General features: G+C 40.6%; 1 protein-coding gene across 1 annotated transcript; it reads left to right on the plus strand.

Moving 5' to 3' along the window:
* The first annotated feature begins 3,871 nt into the window (after nucleotides 1-3,871).
* On the plus strand, nucleotides 3,872-10,624 carry calm3a (calmodulin 3a (phosphorylase kinase, delta)). Its single transcript, XM_070828811.1, has 6 exons — nucleotides 3,872-4,043; nucleotides 7,568-7,598; nucleotides 7,879-8,022; nucleotides 8,321-8,427; nucleotides 8,771-8,906; nucleotides 9,147-10,624. Exons 1-6 carry the CDS (start codon nucleotides 4,041-4,043, stop codon nucleotides 9,173-9,175), a joined length of 450 nt encoding a protein of 149 aa, XP_070684912.1. The 5' UTR covers nucleotides 3,872-4,040; the 3' UTR covers nucleotides 9,176-10,624.
* The last annotated feature ends 9,284 nt before the right edge of the window (nucleotides 10,625-19,908 follow it).

Below are 19,908 nucleotides of genomic sequence, written 5' to 3' on the forward strand. Positions count from 1 at the left end.
TGAAATAAAAGAATGTGCCAGATCACAGCCTGCTTGGCTAAAGTAAAATGCTGTGCTGTGTGTGAATAAGTTGCGGGATGTGACGTACTTTGCTTTGTGTTGTCTTCAAAAGCCTAAATTCAGATTAAAATATATTGAAGTCATTTCATTTCATGCACTTTTGATTGGACAATTATCACAATTATACCAATGACAGCAACACCATCCGGCCGGTAGCGCAGTGGATAATTGCGCATGCCATTGGCCTGGGGAACCCGGGTTCAACTCCCTCCCAGTCCCGGCTACCAAAAATGGGCGAGGGTTGCGTCAGGAAGGGCATCCGGTGTAAAAAACTAGCACCAAAATCTACAAGCGGCTAGTTAATCGGCCATGTTAATCAGCACAAGTGAATTTTTAAATCCTTACTGTCTTTTTCCATGGATATGCCATCTCCGGTCCCCATATGCCTGCTCACCAAAACTTTGCTCTGTGCTCCATCATAGTATTTAACATTATCGATATGATTGTAGATGTAATATTAAAGACAAGATAATGTTAAACAAAGCATGATGCTGCGATAGTGTCGCACCAAGCACAGACACATTTTTAAAAGGGAGCCACTGTTTGAATAGGAGACACATTGCTATCAAATAGATTTTTAAATGTTCAGACATTTTAAAGTAAAATGTTTGCACTTTCTCATAGATTTTTGTATACATATTATTTGTATACAGAGTGGAGAATTTGAAACAATCACAACTGATCTACTAAGTCCACTTGTAATCGGATCAACTGAGACGCATGTTTATGCCAGGTCTGAACACAGCTTCAAAGAGATACAAAACAACATGACATCTCTCTGTAGTGGCTTGTTTGACTTTCCCATAAGAAATATGAACAGCTAATTCAAACTGTCTCAGGCTCAAAACATGTGGTGTGACGTGAGCAGATTATCCTGTATGGGAGTGTGCTCCACAGCCTGGAGCCGAGGGTGGGATTGCCATTAAAATGTTTCTATTTCAGTATCCCGTGTGAGCATTGTTTGGCATTAACTACAGACAGATGTGTTAACTCCAGATATCTATCTGTAAACAGTGCTTACAAAAATTCTGCACACATCAAAGACCATGCATAAACCCAATTTTTCTAGCATCCGTTGTGTAGGCTGCTTTCCAATTTCACTGTGTGTGTCTGTCTGTGTATTTATCAATTAAACAAATTGTTAGTGAGTCACCACCATTTCCCTGTTAATGATAGTTCAATTATATCCTGAATTGCTTTATACAGTTTGTTTTAGTTTGAGCTCTTTACATTAATCACTGGTCTTTCTGACATTTGATAATGATGACTGAGATATCGCAACTGATGATGGTTTACAGATACATGCAATAGACTGGAGGTGCTGTTGTTTGTGGTCAGTCATGAGTGGGTGGAATAGATAGGAAGCGGTAATCATATCAAAACATATGATCAACGCTTAAATTGCTGGGTTTGTGTCCTGCATTCATCCATTTGTTCTTGCCCCATCCACATCCCCCTTCTCATTTCTAATGCAACACTGAATATTGTGTCACTGTAGGAAGGCAATACTAAAACACTGTCTCCCTCTGCTGGAGTGCTTTGCAACTCACATGAAAATACAAGTCACTTAAGTGTTGTATAGTATACTGAAATTTTTACCTTTATAAATGTGAAAACAAATAAAATCAAACCATCAAGTCCTGAGTATCTATGAAGCTTGCTGCTTGTTCAAGAGATCATCTGATCTTCATATGAACACTAAAAGTACAATATTAAAAGACAATGCTCTGGCATAGCTGGTTGCCGATACAGATTCAATGCAGATAATAAAAATAATGATGATGATGACGATTATAAAAAAGATGAACAACTTTCTCATAACTTTCTTCATTCCTGGGTTCTTTGATTTTTAGAAGTTTAAGCCACGTGTGTCATCCAATTCATATCCCTTCAAGTAGGTTGACGCGACATGCGTTGCTGAGGAATTTCGTGCAGCATTCAGCATGGATGCTGGTGAGAAAGAGATCACTTTGCACAGTGACATTCCCCTCAAAGCCCACCAGAGCTCACCAAACTACTTGGTGTAGTACATAGTATGTAAGTACAGCAGCTATAAAGGCAGCCAACTGTTTGGTTCAACTTATTTGTGTGAATCAGCGTTTTCTGATATGAATTCAGTTAAGAATAGACATGTTTTGTGTCTATGTGCCTCACTGATGCACATCTAGAGGACACACAGTCGCAGTGTAAAGCTATACCCCTGTTTACGGTGCCCTTGAAAACAGTAAGTGTTGCCAGACTTCCCTCTAAAAGACCAATCATCAAAACATCAAAAACAGAGTTTAGGAGCTTTAAACTCCAACATTTTTGTACAAAAATGTGACAAATGGGAAACTGTATGGCTTTCAAATGTCAAAACAGATTAATTGTGGAGATTACCAAAAAAACCATTAAAGGTGCATACAACCACAATCACAACCACCACCTATGCACTTGTGCAATAATTCACATCTCATTCCACCTCACCCTGTTGGTTTTTTTTTGTAATTATTGTGTATATAGGTTTTTCCTCTGTATATATTATATTATTGCTATTTAATTTTCTATTTCTTTAACCGTGTGCTTTTGTCTGTCCACTTGAGCTGCTGTAACAGCAAACTTTCCCCACTGAGGGATCAATAAACGATATCTAATCTAATATATCCTTCTTTTCCTATAATCACTTGGTGAAACATTAATAATGATTGTAAGGAATCATTAACAGTAAATAGTGAATGTGAATGAGTTGAATGTCATTAACCCTCCTGCACTCCACTTAGTTGTCTTTCTAGTTTACTCTTAATACTTTACCTTCTCCTCTTAGTTTGACCTTTGACCTTGTGCACATTACAGTCACATGGCACATGCATCAGCTAACAGGTAAATGATGACACACAGCTTTTGTTTAATACTTCATTCTCTGTTGTATTTTGTATTGTTTTCAGTACATTGGTTTCATTTTGTAGTGCACACATTTAGTTCTGTATGGTCACTTTAGTTTGTCTCAGTTAAGTTTGCATTTTAGTAATTATGTTTATTAAGTTTCCAGCATTGAGAGTTGGACTGCTGCTGGTTGCTGTTGAGGAACATCTTGGCTGCTTTCGACATCTTTGTTTTACTGGTGGCGAGGCAGACCCAGGACGTTTTCAGTGGGCTTTTGCTGAAGGGCTGGAGGAGGTCAAGTGATCAACAGATCCCTGTATGACATCACAAAGACAGCAAAATCTAAACTGCGTGTTTTCACACACATTTACTAAAAAATGGAGCAGGAGCAAAAAGGAGAGGATAGCCTTTTTCTCACAGTCTGGCATTCTCTAGGCACACCTGAGACTCACATTTATGTTGAAAAGATATTAAAAACTGATTTTTGCACAACATGCCAGCATGGCAACATTCTCCTAATGAAACATTGGCCTGTATGATCGTTAAATTACCCGGGAGACTCCTGTGTTTCAGTAAGGATATTGATGATATAAAAAAAACAAAGGAGGAATCACAAAAAGGAGAAAAACATTTCCCAGCGGTCACTGCCGCCTCACAACTCTATTAGACATTGTTAATCTTCCATACAATCCCCTTTGGGGCCGGAGTGATATCTTTGCGCGCTTCGTTGATGTAGAGCAACAAGAATCGCAGTTTCGCTCTTCGTTATAGGTCGAATTGACACCGAGTAATGAATAGTAAATGTGTATTGCAATTCAAACACTTAAAATGTTCGGTGTTTTGTCAGCGCTGTAAGTGGGAGGACCGGAGGTGTATCGGCGGAGGGATACAGCACCCAAACTAAGGCGGAGCACGCAGGCGTCGCTGGATAGAGGTTTCCGGGCAACTCTGCTGCAACACCGGGCTTCACTCTCCACACACTCCCGATACATTAGCTTCAACAAAGCGTGGTTTCGTTCAAGTGCTCCGTTAGAGTACCTGTCTCTACGTAAGGCGAATACAACCCTTACACTTGGGCGTGTTGTCTTCTTCACGGATCTTGAAAAGTCTACGGGACAATGGTGAGTAACGATACAGGCTTGCTAGCTTTAAGAAGAGTAGCACTCCCAGCTAGCTTTAGCTAGCTATCGCTTTGCCGTGGTGTCGAGACGACAGACACCAAAGTAATCGTTATTGCATTCAAGCATATCATAGAGTCACCAAATAACCCTGCATTAAAACTCCATACTAGCCATTTATCGCTGGCTGGTGTTCATTTTTAATAGCTACAAATCTGCAGAAAATCCTGCTGTGGACGTGCAGATATCATTACTTAAGTCATAATCGCACCGTGGTTAGTCGATGGTTTTATTTGGTTTTTCTATGTGCTCAGCAGATGATGAGAGAAACCCATTTTCTTTATCAGTGTCCGTCAGCTGCGCAGCATAAGCGTCGTGATGTGAGAGGAAACAGACGGTCTGTTTCCTGCTCTAATATCACATCAGTCATATAGCTGATTTGCTCAAGTGCTTGTAAATGCTGTGGTTTAACCTCCATGCTCGGATCAAGGTTTGCAGGTTATTTTTTTTTATCGTTTGGTTTGAGTCGAGAGTGGGCGTGGTGGTGGTGGTGGTGGCGGCGGCGGTGGAGGTGAAGGGGGTGCTGTGTAAAAATAGACCGTCCTGTGTTAACGTGATCTTGAAGCCCATCTCGTTAATCTTGCAAGACGGATGTCAAAAGTCTTGCTAACTGTCTTGCTAACTGCCCCCTTTGACACCCCCACAATAAGCTGCTGCAGCAGGGTGTTCTGAGTATAAGCGTGAGATGCGCAACAAGCGAAATAACCATGCAACCAATTGCGATTACATAAGAATACAGATAGTAGTACGCTGCTCCTTGTTAGCAACAATTGTTTGCCATATTGCATGCGGATTATGATGGCCATGTTGCAACATTTAGGATTATGTGCTCTCTCAAAAGCACCATGACAGCATCTCTTCTGTTACGTATTGCGCCATAACGTTGAACCGCATTCTGCTCCTGCTGAATGATCCTCTTTGCCACCCCTCCTTCCGCGCCTCCCTTCCCCCCGCATTGAACCAAAGCATGCTTGGTGCAGTAGGCTGTCAGGACCCGCAGTGCACCCTCCAAAATCGGAAATAAGTATATTAAAAATTTTTTTTTAAAAAGCCCTATTATGGCACTGCAAATGAAACCCCTGTTTTTGTGCCTCAGCCTTTATCCTCCACTGCTGCTGTTCTCTGTATTGTGCAAGAACAGACACAATGTCTGTGATTGATACTGTCCTCTGCCAAGTAAGAAAACTTGGATCATGCTACAGTATCCTGTTCAGTCACACGCTGGCCAAACAGAATGCATGTGCATGACTGCATGACTAAAAAAACCTGCAGCCCCTTTAGTTTTCTGCACTCGGCATGAGAATGCGTGAAATGACCTGTTTACTGATAAGTTGAAAGGCAGCAATACTGTTTTGCTGAGCGCTTTTCACAGCAGCCTTACAAATCCTTTAACACTCAACTGTGCTGTGCTCTGATCCACACACTGCTTGCTTCAGCACCACCAAATTGGTTAGCAGTGGACAGAACAGATACTCCGCAGTCTGTCTTGCTCCCTTCTCCCCCCCCCCCCCCAACCAACACAGTGACTCATTGAAATTGACTCGAAGAACACATGGCGTTACCACCACCTCGGGCTATAGAAATGTTAGCTTTTATCTCCTTAGTTTTGAAGAGGGAAGTGGTTGTTAGAAACCCATCCATCCGTCATCTGTGGTGCAACAGCACATGGACTGAATAGAAACAAGATTGTTTTGTTTATCTCGTGTATTAGTTCTGTAGCTACATGAGCTTAAGTGGTTTTAATTGCAACTTGTGGTTGCACTCAAATAAAGTGAGTCCTTACGAGGTGACAATACAGCATCATCAGCTTATCTTCATCAATCAGTTAACATCAATACCACATTATTGTAGGCTTGTTGATTTTATTGTCTGCAGCAATGAAGTTCTTGCAATGCCCTATCCTGCTACATGTTTCCAAGTCATCTGAGAATAATTTCCTGACAGCATGAAGGACTGCACACAGACACAAAGCAGCAAGCACCTTCAAGCAACAGTTGGCACAGGGGTTGGTCTCTGATAACAAACCGGGCCTCACATCTGCTCAGTTAAAAAGACACAAAGAGGTGGTTAGTTGCGGTGATATTCAGTGTGCTACATTGGCGACCCTGTTCGTGTCTCACTAATTATAGCAGGCGTGTGTATTTCGGGCTGTGGAGTATTTATACCCGTCCCTCATCACACTTTCTCAGCCTGAAGTGGGCATGTTGACTGACTTAGACAGGCCTGGTAAGACCTCATGAGGATGGCACAATGACGTCTCTGAATGAAGCTGAAAAATGAATTGGGTGTATGAATGCAAACTTTTTATGTTTTGCTACAAGTATTAAAAGCCTAAGTCTAAGAAAATCAGGCACGTATAACATTGCGTGTTGTGTGCAACAAGTAAGTAATGTTCGATCAAATAAAATACAAGTCCTGTATTGAAAACCAGCTTAAAAAGAGTATAAGGCCCAGCAATTGATTTGTCCATTATTAAATGCCCATGTAATAAAGGAAAGTCAGGTTAAACAATATTTCAGCTGTTTTTTCATGTCTGGCTCCAGCCGGCAGATAATATCACAGTCTGTTTTGAATTAGTTTGTTTAGGGTGCGTTTGCATTGGCATAGCGCTGCGGAGGTTGTTTACACAGTGGGGTCTGCTGCAGGTGCTCCCCATTAGGCCTAAACAAAGCTTTCATGTGTGTAATCATTGCTCTGAAGATTTGAAAGTCACATCCATCCAAAATTAATCTTCAAGTATCAAACACTTTTCCACACACAGGAAAAGGTGGCTGTGTAAAGTTTGTAGTTTCCTTCCTTAGCGGCTGTTTGAGTTTGCAGCGGTGGAAAAAAATGAATTCATTCACAGACATTTAAAAATGATTCCTGTAACATCATCCGTATTATCTGAAGCAAGTAATTAAGTCAGACATTTTTTAATAGGATGTTTTTTTAGAGTTGGTGTGTCCTGAGAGCAACGATCTACACAGGTTTATGGAGCCTGTACTGAAAAAAAGCCACAAATCTTGAATAGGGTTGCTGAGGGCAGACGGTTTGTGTTTCTGAACACTGTTGTATTTTATTACACTTATTTGCTGCAGTTTGGTCATTTACAGTGTGATATTTATTGATTTGTTGACTGTATAATGTTCTCTGTCCATCTGGACTTGCACCACCTTTAATCTATTTAAATGTTTCCATTTGAACAACCACAATGAAGAGAAGTCCAGGACTTATTGCACCATCTTTAGCATTTATAGATGTGTATTAATTTACGTCTGCCATCGTGTCAAATAAACTCATTCCAACAAACTAACTCAGTTTGACATTTTACTCCTTTTTTTAAACCTAAAGACATGCATCTTTGCTGTCCTAAATATAATCTGTAATAAAAGAAATAATTAGCTTTAACAGGGCTGCCAAAAAGGCTGTTTTTTCATATTTACTATGATATGAATGTTTTATCAATGTCTTGTTTTTTGTTAAAGGCTGATCAGCTGACTGAGGAGCAGATTGCTGGTGAGTGCAGAATTTGACCATGTTTGCTTTGTTTTATGTTTAGCAGCTCCTTAATTCACCACCAAACCTAAGATCTATCCTATCCTGCTAACTAGTTAAGACGTCATCAGTCCAGTATCCCACATGTTTTGTTACATCATAGTACTGAATTAGTCATGGACAAACCTTGTTAATGGTTAGAACGTTTTCTTTCCAGACAACTTGAAAGGCTGTAAGTTAAGTGTCTGTATCAGAGCGAATGCCTATGGCATACTAACAGTGTTATATTGTAAATACACAGAGTTCAAGGAGGCGTTCTCGCTGTTCGACAAGGATGGTGATGGTACAATCACTACCAAGGAGCTCGGGACTGTGATGCGCTCCCTGGGACAGAACCCGACCGAGGCTGAGTTGCAGGACATGATCAATGAGGTGGATGCCGACGGTGAGGAGGAAAAGCACAAACACGCAAGAAAATTGGAAGTGCTAAAACTTGAAATAACTGCAATCTTCATGTAAAATGTTCTTACCAGACAAAAAATACTGTTAAGTTTCACCAGTATGGAGATATTTAGGGTGTCCATATAAACACTTGGCTTTGAATCACCATCATGACATTTTTGTCTTCCTGTAAACTTGTCAGTGCTCTCTGGTGGAGAATCTATGTTGTATGTATGTACTTCATGTTAATGCTGTGTACTTGACACTTACTCTAACTGCCTTCTGTATGCGTGACTGTGTAGGTAATGGTACGATTGACTTTCCTGAGTTCCTGACCATGATGGCCAGAAAGATGAAAGATACTGACAGTGAGGAGGAGATCAGAGAAGCCTTCAGAGTCTTTGACAAGGTACGTTAGGACCAAGTTACCCTTTCTTGTAACTAATGCCATGATATTGAAGATCACTCTTATTGTCCCTGATCAGCACTTTGAATTAAAAGTCTTTTCTTTGGTGTCTCTGCTAGCTGAATGGCAATCTTTAGCATGCTAATAATGACTTCCCAGGTGAGGTGAACGGTTAACTCTTATTTCTGGCACTGAGAAAACAGTAGATATTACCAAATGTTACTGACCTTGCTGTCCTAAGACATTACAGTAGAGTCAAACTAACTTCAGTGATCTTCAACTTTTAGTTATTATTTAAAATGGTACATAAATCCAATAGTAATAGTTCTTCTGTTGCCGTCTGCAGGACGGTAATGGCTACATCAGTGCAGCAGAGCTACGGCACGTCATGACCAACTTAGGAGAAAAACTCACTGATGAGGAGGTGGACGAAATGATCCGCGAAGCTGACATTGATGGCGATGGTCAAGTTAACTACGAGGGTACAATGTTCTTTTTGTTTGCTTTCTTTCTTTTGCTGCAAATGAAAATGTGCCATACTTCTTTTTTTTTTTTTTGCTTGCAGATGATAAAAACTGTGACACGCTAATTATAACCCTGCAACTGAAACTGTTTGTTTCTTGACTCGTTTTCAATTTAACATAACCAAACTGCCTGAACAGCAGCCAAAATGTCAGTATTTGCCTCTGTCATTTAAGCATTGTTTTCTGCTCCTCTTACAGAGTTTGTCCAGATGATGACTGCCAAGTGAAGAGAACACTGACATTTCTCTCAACGTTTCTTGTCCTCCTAAGATCACTGTCTTTAAGAACCAAAAAAAGGAACACTTATCAAATGATAGACAACCCCCCCCCCCAAAAAAAATCACTTATCTGTAGAATTTTGCAATTTGCGCTTCAGTACATCCAGCTACTTCTAAGGTATCTGTTTAGCAAACACCAACAGAATAATCCCTAGAGAAGTTAATGGACCAAGCTTTAAGAGGGCCGAAGCCCCCGTACTTCAGACCAAGATTCTGCTGAGTCACCCAGCTCCTGATTAATTTAGAGGAAAGGGCAACACTGAAAAGGCAGAGGGATGGGAACCCATGCCACAGTCCGTATAGAGAAGTTGGCTATTTAATTCTTTCCAATATTCAGCAAAGAAAATTGGCTCTCTTGCACCATTGGTGATTCTCTAAATACTGAATTGAGTACTCTTCTTGCATGCACCCTTTCTGTGGCGGTCTCTTGTCACAACAAGGAGGCTCTGATCCCATCAGAGGTAGTGGTCAGACTGTGTACACACTGGAGGTATATACATTACTATATAGCTATATATCTGTAAAATATGTGTCACTATTGATTATTGCGAGAGCAAATAGTTGCGATGTAGGGTGTCCATTGGTGCTCAGGTGGAGAAGAGCATTCATATACCTTGAAGAGTTCAGACAAGAATGAGAGACTGAAAGGTGCTGCTGGTTGTTTTCCCTCTTCAGGATGTTATATCGTCTTGTTTTGAGTCGTGGGCTTTACATTGCCTGCAGCACTGATTGGAGACAGTAGTACGTTGTATTGCTTCAGGACGATTATTGTGAAAACACACTGAGGACTGCAGTTGATGCACTTGTTCCGCAAACAGATATCCTGATGATACAATATTGATGTAATGCTTTATAAATGTGTTCTCAAATATTAATGTATTGATGACAAACTTTGGTCACCAAATATATCTATATATATATTAGTGTGTCGTAAAGTTTGCATTGCCTATTGTAGTAAATTACCTGTGATATGTTTTCTCTTCGGTTTTGAAATGTGCCATAATACTCTAAAACGCCTCAACCTTCTTGCAAGACTCGTAGTTCATTAGAATATAATAAATCTACTTAATATAATAACATATAAAAGTACATGCAGTTGAACATATTTGCACTTTGGTATGAACCATGTGAATATTAAAAAGGTTTTGTTCTAAAAGAAGAAAAAGAAACCAAATGTCACTGTTGCTGCTGCTATAACAACTCATATGTTACACTAATTTCTCGTCCTTGTTGTTGTCTGATCTTCGATTTGTAGTCCAGTGATTCAAACTTCAACCTGCTTGCTGTTTTACTGAACAGAATACATACAATGTATATTCACAAACACTTCTTGTGGTGGGGGTGATGTGTTTGACTTGGGCTGTTTGACCGGGACTTTGAAAATGGGGGAGGGAGGGTGGGGGGTGGGGGGGCATGAAATGGGGTTGCAGCAAAGAACTCGGCTTTAGATGCAAGATTGGTCTTAGTGTTAGATTTCTGAACAGTTGGCTAAATTTTAGAAGCAGGTTAGCGGAGGTGTCTTTCCTCCAAAGCACGAAACTCAAATACTGCTCTGTTTGAGGCGTTTTAATTGGTTAGCTTTTGATTCAGAAGTGGGGAAGTAAATGGTAAATTGACTGTTAACTTCTGAAGGTATCTCAAAAATGTAAAGATGTGATATATTTTCCATAAATCAATAAATTGACTGAGCTTTACTTCACCTGCATTTCACTGTCATGTTTAATCTAACAGGGAGCTCCATTACACATCCTGCTGTTTCTATTGGCTTTAAAATCAATTACTAAAAAAGTATTGTGCACTGTATCCTTTCACAGTGCCAGAAAGGAGCACTAATCCCAGACAGTCCCAGATTGGGTCAGGGCAGGTCACCCTCGCCCTTCACTGGAGAAACTATCCCAGGCACAGGCTATATTTAGTGGCTCATGAGATTGCTACAGGAGCCTGTGCTAATCCAGGTCAGCAAGGGTCACGACCTCTCACCCGCACACTCTAAATGCAAGCAAGGAGCCCTCGTCTTCTCGCTGACAGGCAACATCAGGAGCCAATGGGTTGAGGTTTTTATCTGGGGCAGGTAGATTTGATTGGATGTGGTGTCCACATGCTAATCGCGTGGTTAAGCAGGTAAATGAATTAGGAAACAGGAGCACACTCAGCAGGACAATAAGAACTGCAGCATCACAGCCACAGGCAGGTGTGATTATCCCTCTCAGGTTGTGTAATGGCAGGCTGGAGAAACTCGTGGTGGCGCTCCCACTGCTCTGCACGATTATATAGTTCCATCAGAGAGCAGTGAGAATTTTTATCGTACATGCAAGGAGTGTCCAGTTTAACACTGAGGTGCAGTTATGTGGCCATCGGACTGATTTGAGAGAGAGCCCACAGCATTATCTAAAGATGTGGAAAGCAAATAAGGACATTTATTTAAGTATTGTACTTAATACAAACAAAACAAATAGGAAAAAATGAGGTGTCTGTACTTTGAGTATTTTATTTTTGTGCTACTTGTAAATTCAAAATCTAAAATCAAAGGGAAAGTTACCATGAAATGCACTACATGTTTTTGACATTTTCAAGTTACAATTGGACATAAAGACTGCATGATTTTTTAAAACATAGTGCAATATTCAACTACCTCACAGTATATAAAGCTGGTAAAATTAGCTCTATCGCAACCAATTAATGCAACACTTAGTGTGTCAAATTGCATCAATGACAATGATCTCCTCAGAGTGGCATCGTTACTTTTACTTGAGTAAAGGACCTGAATATTTCTTCCCCTGCTGTGCGGTGCTCAAAGGACTTGACCACAATTTGGACACTAGGTGGTGTTGTTTCCACATCTCCTAACTCAAATCTAATTCAGGACAGGTGCAGAACATACAGTGTGGCTGAAACAGGGAGGCAACAAGACTAAAAGTAACTGAAAACAGCTGAAGGGGCGGTTTAATAACCAGTTCTCAGTGAAAGATGATTAAATGCTGCATGTTTTGATCCAGCCAGTTCTTCAAATGTAGAAGTCAGATGTGTCCATGAATAGGGGTGTGTGTGTGTGTTTGTGTGTATGAATTGTGTTTGCTTGGGTGCACCACACCCACTACCCATAATTGCGTACTCTTTGCAGTGTAACCCAATCACCCTTTGTTTGAGGAACACTAAGTATGCTTTTACATTCTTATTATGACTGGGGGAGGGGGCCGTGCATTCAGTTATGTATATATTATTTAAACACTCACTATGACCCAATATCACCTCCCCATCTTCTTGCCACCCCCTCTCACTTTGCATGTAACCAAACCAACATTGTAAACAAATTTGCTTCTCTCTGCAGACTGTGTTCTCCTCCGTCTTGTCCACCAACTACCATCGTTTTCCATATGCTCTCTGGCTGTGATTATTCAGACTGTGAAAACAGGAAGGTCAGGCTGATTTGCACATGTGAGGACACCCAAACAGAGGTAAACTGAGGTTAAAAGATGCACGGCATTGCCTCTGCTCATCAAGCTAGCTGCTGCTGCTTCAGTGGATTAAGTGCCAGCTTCTACTGAGACAAATGAAGAGGTTTTTAAGGTGTGGGTAGGCTTTGATTCACCAGTTCAGTGTGTCTGAATGGACATTACAGCTATACTTGATCCTTTCTCTCTACTTTTAAAATGCTGTCACAGGTTACGTGCGTCTATGACCGTGAGTGATTTTTTTCCTCACATTATTTTATTTGAATACCTCGAGAGGCCTGATGATGCAAAGATACGAAAGACATTTGAAAAATAAGCTATTCTGTGCAGCAGAAATAGGTTTTTCCCACTCTGTCAAGTGACTATTGATTGACAGGAAAGAGGGAGCTGATTAGCTGATATATTATCTCATTGTCACAACTTTGAACTATTTTCTGGTTGTACTGTGTTTCTTATGTGCCCAGCACTTTGCCTTACAGATACAGTACACTCACATTTGATGATTTGATGTGTGTGTCCGTTGTAAAAACCAACACATTCATTGTGAGAACATGTCTATACTTTTTCTTTTTCATTTTTTTGTATGACATGCAGCACGTCGCTGGCTGGAATGAATCCCAGGATGCTGGGGTTATGTGGTATATGTGGTTCCCACCAGGACGCGCCTTCTTTTAGTGTTTTCTGGAAATGTCTCAATAAAGACTCACAAGGCTGCATTCATTTCCCACATTTACCACTGCACTGAAACCAGATTTACCGATTTCTGTTCCAACTAACAACAAATATTTGATACCTGCAATGAGGTCATGTGATATTTCCTCATTCTAGTTGATGAAGCAGACCGTTTAAAGTAATGGATTATGGGACAATCCCCCAAATCTTTGGTGGATTTTCAAGGATGCCTCTTTAAAATAAGCTGCATTTGTCTGCTTTTCTTTTGAAGCCACCTTTATGTGTTAAATTGTACTTAATCACGCTGATGCCTAATCATGATTGATTAAGGACAAATCATGTTCAAGAAATAATGATATTTTGAGAACAGAATACTTTTAAAGACCATGAGCTCTTCAAACACTTATTTTTGTTATTCTAGCCTATGTGCTGATGAAATCATGACATATTACAGTAGGTTAACAAGTTTACAGTCCAAAATTAAACTTGTGTGTTTATCTTAAAAAGCTCAAAAGCAGTGGAACTTTTCTTATTATAAATTTGACATCCATTTTTGTTTTCTATTTCTAGCTTCCGGTTTCATTGAGAGTAAGAACTTCCAGCTAAAAATGTGTGAGCCCATGCAGCCGTTGCCATTTTCAAAGTACTAAAAGACATCACGCACCACAGAGTAGTGGATAACAAATGTTCAAGTAATCATCGTACTCAAGTAACAGCTTGACAGGGAAAATGTGTAATATTTCGCCATAAAATATTATGTTTTGTGATATCATTGTACATGTTTATATAATGACTAAACAGTCTCTTGTCAGTCACTGTGTTGTGCTATCATGATCTGATTGTGCCATATTATGACTGTGGTTCACTAAAACAATCTAATAAACATAATATTCTCCTATCGGTCTTTAAAATGAAAATCGCCCCGGGTTACCAAAATAATGAAGCCGCCATTTAGAAAGAGATAATGGTATTCAAAATGAGATTATGGTTGAGTCATCCCTGGAAAACTACGAGCTTGAATCAATACAATAAATTGATGTGGGACGCTCAAAGAAAAAAAAAGGCCTTCTTACTTTAGACACAACTGGAAAAGGGAAACTACACTTTCACTTTGGTAGAGTGTTGTCTCTTTGTGGCATCTGCTTATAGTCTGGAGTTTTTTTGGGTATAGTCTTTGGTATTTCATTTTTTACTTCTCAGTGCTCATTCGCATTGAGTAGCGTATTAATAATGGCCACAATATGCTTCAGAGGAACTGAACTGGAAGTGGTTGTGTGAGGAATGATGAAGAGAAAACGCCTTCGTCCACCTGGCTAGACGTGACATGAAGTGGCAGAGTGTGACTAATGAGCAACCCCCCAAACTCCAGTGTTGGGAAAGGTTTTTGTTTGAAGCATACTGTGGCCTTACACCTGCAAAATTACATCTTGAAAGTATGAATCTTAAACCCCTGGGTCTGGGTTTGCTTTATTTCTGTGTTAAGTGTGATTTTAATTAACAGGCTTGTATTTAAACTTCCCTAAAATGCATGTTGTATCTGGGCGTGTGCTCAGAAGTGAGAGCTTTTACATTTCAGCGTGTTGTTGGCTGGGTATGCTGGAATTGTAGTTTGAGACGATCACGCCAGCCGAGGCCTGTTTAGACACAGACCACAGCAAGCAAAGCTCCTGAAAAACAAAACACCTCTTTTAGCGGAAAAAACATCTTGATATTCCACTATGGTTTGAATTACATCAAACAAGGTGAGTCAATGCAGGCCTGGCACATTATTTCTGTATTACAGGAGCCTGTGAACTGTCTCCAGGATTAGGAACGCTCTGTCTATTTCTGTGTAAATTTCCACTGTACCACAACTGTATTACTTGGTTTTCAGCAATCTATATGTTACCATTTTGGAGGAAATAGATCAGTCTTTAGTAATGCATTTCTTTAAATATCACAAAATTAAAAACAATAAGTTATAGGTGAACTAAACAGTTATTCTATTCATGTCATTTTAGTGTAAATGAGTCTCTATTTTGTCTCAATCAAACAACAGAATTCAGCCTTCAGCACTTAAAGAATCAGCTTGTGAACTGTAGGACAAATAACTTGGGAAAACACAATCTGTAAAGACATACCTATGCCAATGTGTGCACTGAAAAAAGTTTAATAATTTACAGTCTTGTATTTTTTAGAGTGTGCAATATTTTGTTATGCCAAACTGTAGATGTGCTAAAAGTTTGCATATAAAAAACAAATAAGCAGGTCACAGTGGAGCTGTGCACACCTCATTTTACCTCTGTTCTGTTTGTCTTCTCCTGCTTTAGCTTTTTTATGTACTTTTTTTTCAATTTTATGTATTTAGTTTCTATAGATGGAAATCTATAGACTTTTGTTCCTGGTTCTGTTGCTTCTTGAATCTTGAATGTATCAAGCTCTCAAATTATGGGGAACTCTTGATTAGTACTGTAGTAAGCAGGTAAGATGGAGAGGTCAACCAGTTAGAGTGATCAAACTGCACATTACAAATAAATGTAAAAAGATTAAGTTAACATGAAAACTACAGATTTATTCTGGGGCTTCTTAAGTTGATACTCTACAGGTAAACATAAACACGTGTGTGTGGCCTCAGTGTTCACATCAGTGTCAGCTCTGGCTCACTGAGCACTGGTTACCATTATGGATCTTGAAGCCTGTTTTGGTCGCTGTTTTCCTGAATGTAGACGGAAATACAAAGAAGGAAAAAATTCCCAGACGACTTTACATGCACAGCTGAAAACACGTGTTGCAACACTGAATGATTTGGTGATTAAAATTTCCATGACTTACAAGACTTGATACTTGTCAATAAAAACACACTGTGATGACGAACCAAACAAAAACGTCAATCGGACCGTTTAAAAGCCAGAAAAAACATTTTTTGTTCTCTTTTAGCTGTTATCTTTCTCCGCATTGAGTTTTTCCATGGAGTTGGAGCTGTAAAAGCAAGAGTGTGATATATGATACCACACTCAAACACGTCACACACAATATACGTCAAATGTGACCTTCTCCGTTATTACATCAGAAGACTGTGGGAGTCTTGTTGACCATATTCAGGTCTCTGTAACAAGTAACATTCTGCTCTCAGTTAGGGTTGAAATAGTCAGACGCAAGCAGCTGACATCCCCTGGGCTCTGTGTGTTTCGTAATTCTGGTGAAGACAGACACAAGTGACGATCCCACTATCCTCTGCTGAATTATGGGTTATGATAAATGCGCAAGCTTTTACCGATACTGGTATCTTTTCCTGAAAATTTTATCATTCATTGTTCATGTTCACATCAGCAAGAAAACGCTGCACAGTGCTTTTACTGAAGGAAACCAAGCCAGAGGTTGACATGCGACACCTCCTTCATGTAAAAGCAATAGAGGTCGGGTTTTCTTTGGGATTCAATTTGAGGAGGAAATGATGCTTAGCAGACCAAGCATATCCATTTTATGGTGAGATAGCTCCGCTCAAAACACACACATGCATATACACACTAGTCTGTGTATCATGTTACTGGCCATACTTATGCACTCTATTTGAATTGTTCAGAATTTATTTTTTGTTTTGTTTCCACAGTGGACCATCCACTGACTCAACATCCATCTGTCCATCCATCCATCCATCCACTGACTCACCATCCATCTGTCCATCCATCCATCCACCCACTGACTCAACATCCATCTGTCCATCCATCCACTGACTCAACATCCATCTGTCCATCCATCCACTGACTCAACATCCATCTGTCCATCCATCTACTGACTCAACATCCATCTGTCCATCCATCCATCCATCCACTGACTCAACATCCATCTGTCCATCCATCCACTGACTCAACATCCATCTGTCCATCCATCCATCCATCCACTGACTCAACATCCATCCATCCACTGACTCAACATCCATCCATCCACTGACTCAACATCCATCCATCCATCCATCCACTGACTCAACATCCATCTGTCCATCCATCCACTGACTCAACATCCATCTATCCATCCATCCATCCACTGACTCAACATCCATCTGTCCATCCATCCACTGACTCAACATCCATCTGTCCATCCATCCACTGACTTAACATTCATCCGTCCATCCATCCACTGACTCAACATCCATCCATCCATCCATCCACTGACTCAACATCCATCTGTCCATCCATCCACTGACTCAACATCCATCCATCCATCCATCCATCCACTGACTCAACATCCATCTGTCCATCCATCCACTGACTCAACATCCATCTGTCCATCCATCCACTGACTTAACATTCATCCGTCCATCCATCCACTGACTCAACATCCATCCATCCATCCATCCACTGACTCAACATCCATCTATCCATCCATCCATCCACTGACTCAACATCCATCTGTCCATCCATCCACTGACTCAACATCCATCTGTCCATCCATCCACTGACTTAACATTCATCCGTCCATCCATCCACTGACTCAACATCCATCCATCCATCCATCCACTGACTCAACATCCATCCATCCATCCATCCACTGACTCAACATCCATCTGTCCATCCATCCACTGACTCAACATCCATCTGTCCATCCATCCATCCACTGACTCAACATCCATCTGTCCATCCATCCACTGACTTAACATTCATCCGTCCATCCATCCACTGACTCAACATCCATCCGTCCATCCATCCACTGACTCAACATCCATCCATGCATCCATCCACTGACTCAACATCCATCCATCCATCCATCCATCCACTGACTCAACATCCATCCATCCATCCACTGACTCAACATCCATCCATCCATCCATCCATCCACTGACTCAACATCCATCAATCCATCCATCCACTGACTCAGCATCCACCCATCGATCCACCCATGCATGTTTGGTCTGTATAAACCTGAGTGACCACACCCATCTGCTCTTTAATCAACAATAAACACGTGCAGTCAAACATCAGCAGCTCCTGTTGTAAATGGATGTGTTGCTGCACTAACTGTTAACTGCTTATGTATCATAACAAGAACTTGCAAACTTGTAAATGTATCAATTGTTGTGATCTCTGTGTCTTAGTTGCTATGCTCACAAACTATTTTGCTCTTTTGTGGAAAGTGTGGAAGTATGTTTGCGTTTATTCCTAGCGTCTATGTCTGCTGTTTATTCAAAGGTTCCAGCCTGGTTTCTTTTATCAGCGGCGCCAGTGTAAACACCCCGCCTGCCAACCATGTCTTCAGGTGACTTGTAGAACTAATTGCTTTGTTTGTTTGTCAGGGAGGAAAGAAGTGAAACCAAGAAGAGGATTAAAAGCAAATATCTGTATGCTTTTGTTTGACAATATCACATTGCTGGTGGTGCCAGCAAACTGCCACCCACCACCAGCTGTGTAACTGTGCATCAACCCTTTCATTTACAGAGTGTGAAACGAGGAGAAACTTGATCTCCATAACTACATCCTGAACTGAACATTGGCGCTGCGCTGTTAACATTATGTCATTTACAGAAATAGTAACAGGAACCAAGTGGAATGGTTGAGAGTGAACACTGGGCAATGAAAATGTAATTACTATTCAGCAATTTGCATTCACAGCTGTTTTTTGGGTTGAGGTGGTTTTAATGGCACTATTATTACATCCTGTGTTGGCAGGAAATTGTAATGGGTTCATTGTGTGTGTTTGCGCCATCTTCTGTCCATCAACCAACATATCATCACAGCAGTTCGTTTAAGCTGTTGGGAGACGAGTGTGGGGAGTCATGTGGCACATTAGACTGCATACACCGATAGAAATGATAAAGGCTGTGATACATTACAGGGAGTGCGAGGGAGATCGGGCACAGTCTGCTAGCGCCCACACAGACCACAGACGAGGCCTCCAGGTGGGGTTTGTCACACTGACCAACGTGTGAATCACATACAGTCAACATCAAGACAAACCGACGAGCAACTGCAGGCTTCAGCTGTAGCATTTCTCCTCCTCGATCGGATCCACTTAAACAAGCTTTAATGGCATCAGTCAGTGGTGCTTTGGACATTACACGTCGATAAATTAATGAGGTCACACTCCCATGAGATCAGACAGTTTAATTTGGAAAATGACACAGCGAAGCGCGGCGCCGTCCTGCCTCTGCAGTGATGGACAGTGACAAAGTCAATTAGCTTGGTTGAGTATTTCCACTTAACGACACCTAATACTTTCATATCGAGGGGAACAAAGATGCTTCTGACAAACCCTTGAATCTTGAATGTATCAAGCTCTCAAATTATGAGGAACTCTTAATTAGTCAACCAGTTGACAAATAGAAAAGACTTAGTTAACATGAAAACTACAGACTTATCCTGGGGCTTCTTAAATTGCTAAACCTCAGGTAAACATACAGCATGTCAGACCTCAAAAGAAGCACCAAAAGTATTTCAATCAGTAGGCCTGTGTCATTAAATGTAGGTTTTACTTGTAAATGACAGTTTTTATTGTTGTATCAGTGGGCTGCTCTTCACCTGCTAAAGGATTTCCCCAATATGCTGTTGCACACATGTTATATTAATTCTGTTTTCTCTGCCTCCA

Source organism: Pempheris klunzingeri, chromosome 4 (assembly GCF_042242105.1).
Source record: "Pempheris klunzingeri isolate RE-2024b chromosome 4, fPemKlu1.hap1, whole genome shotgun sequence".
In the NCBI taxonomy this organism is placed as follows: domain Eukaryota; kingdom Metazoa; phylum Chordata; class Actinopteri; order Acropomatiformes; family Pempheridae; genus Pempheris; species Pempheris klunzingeri.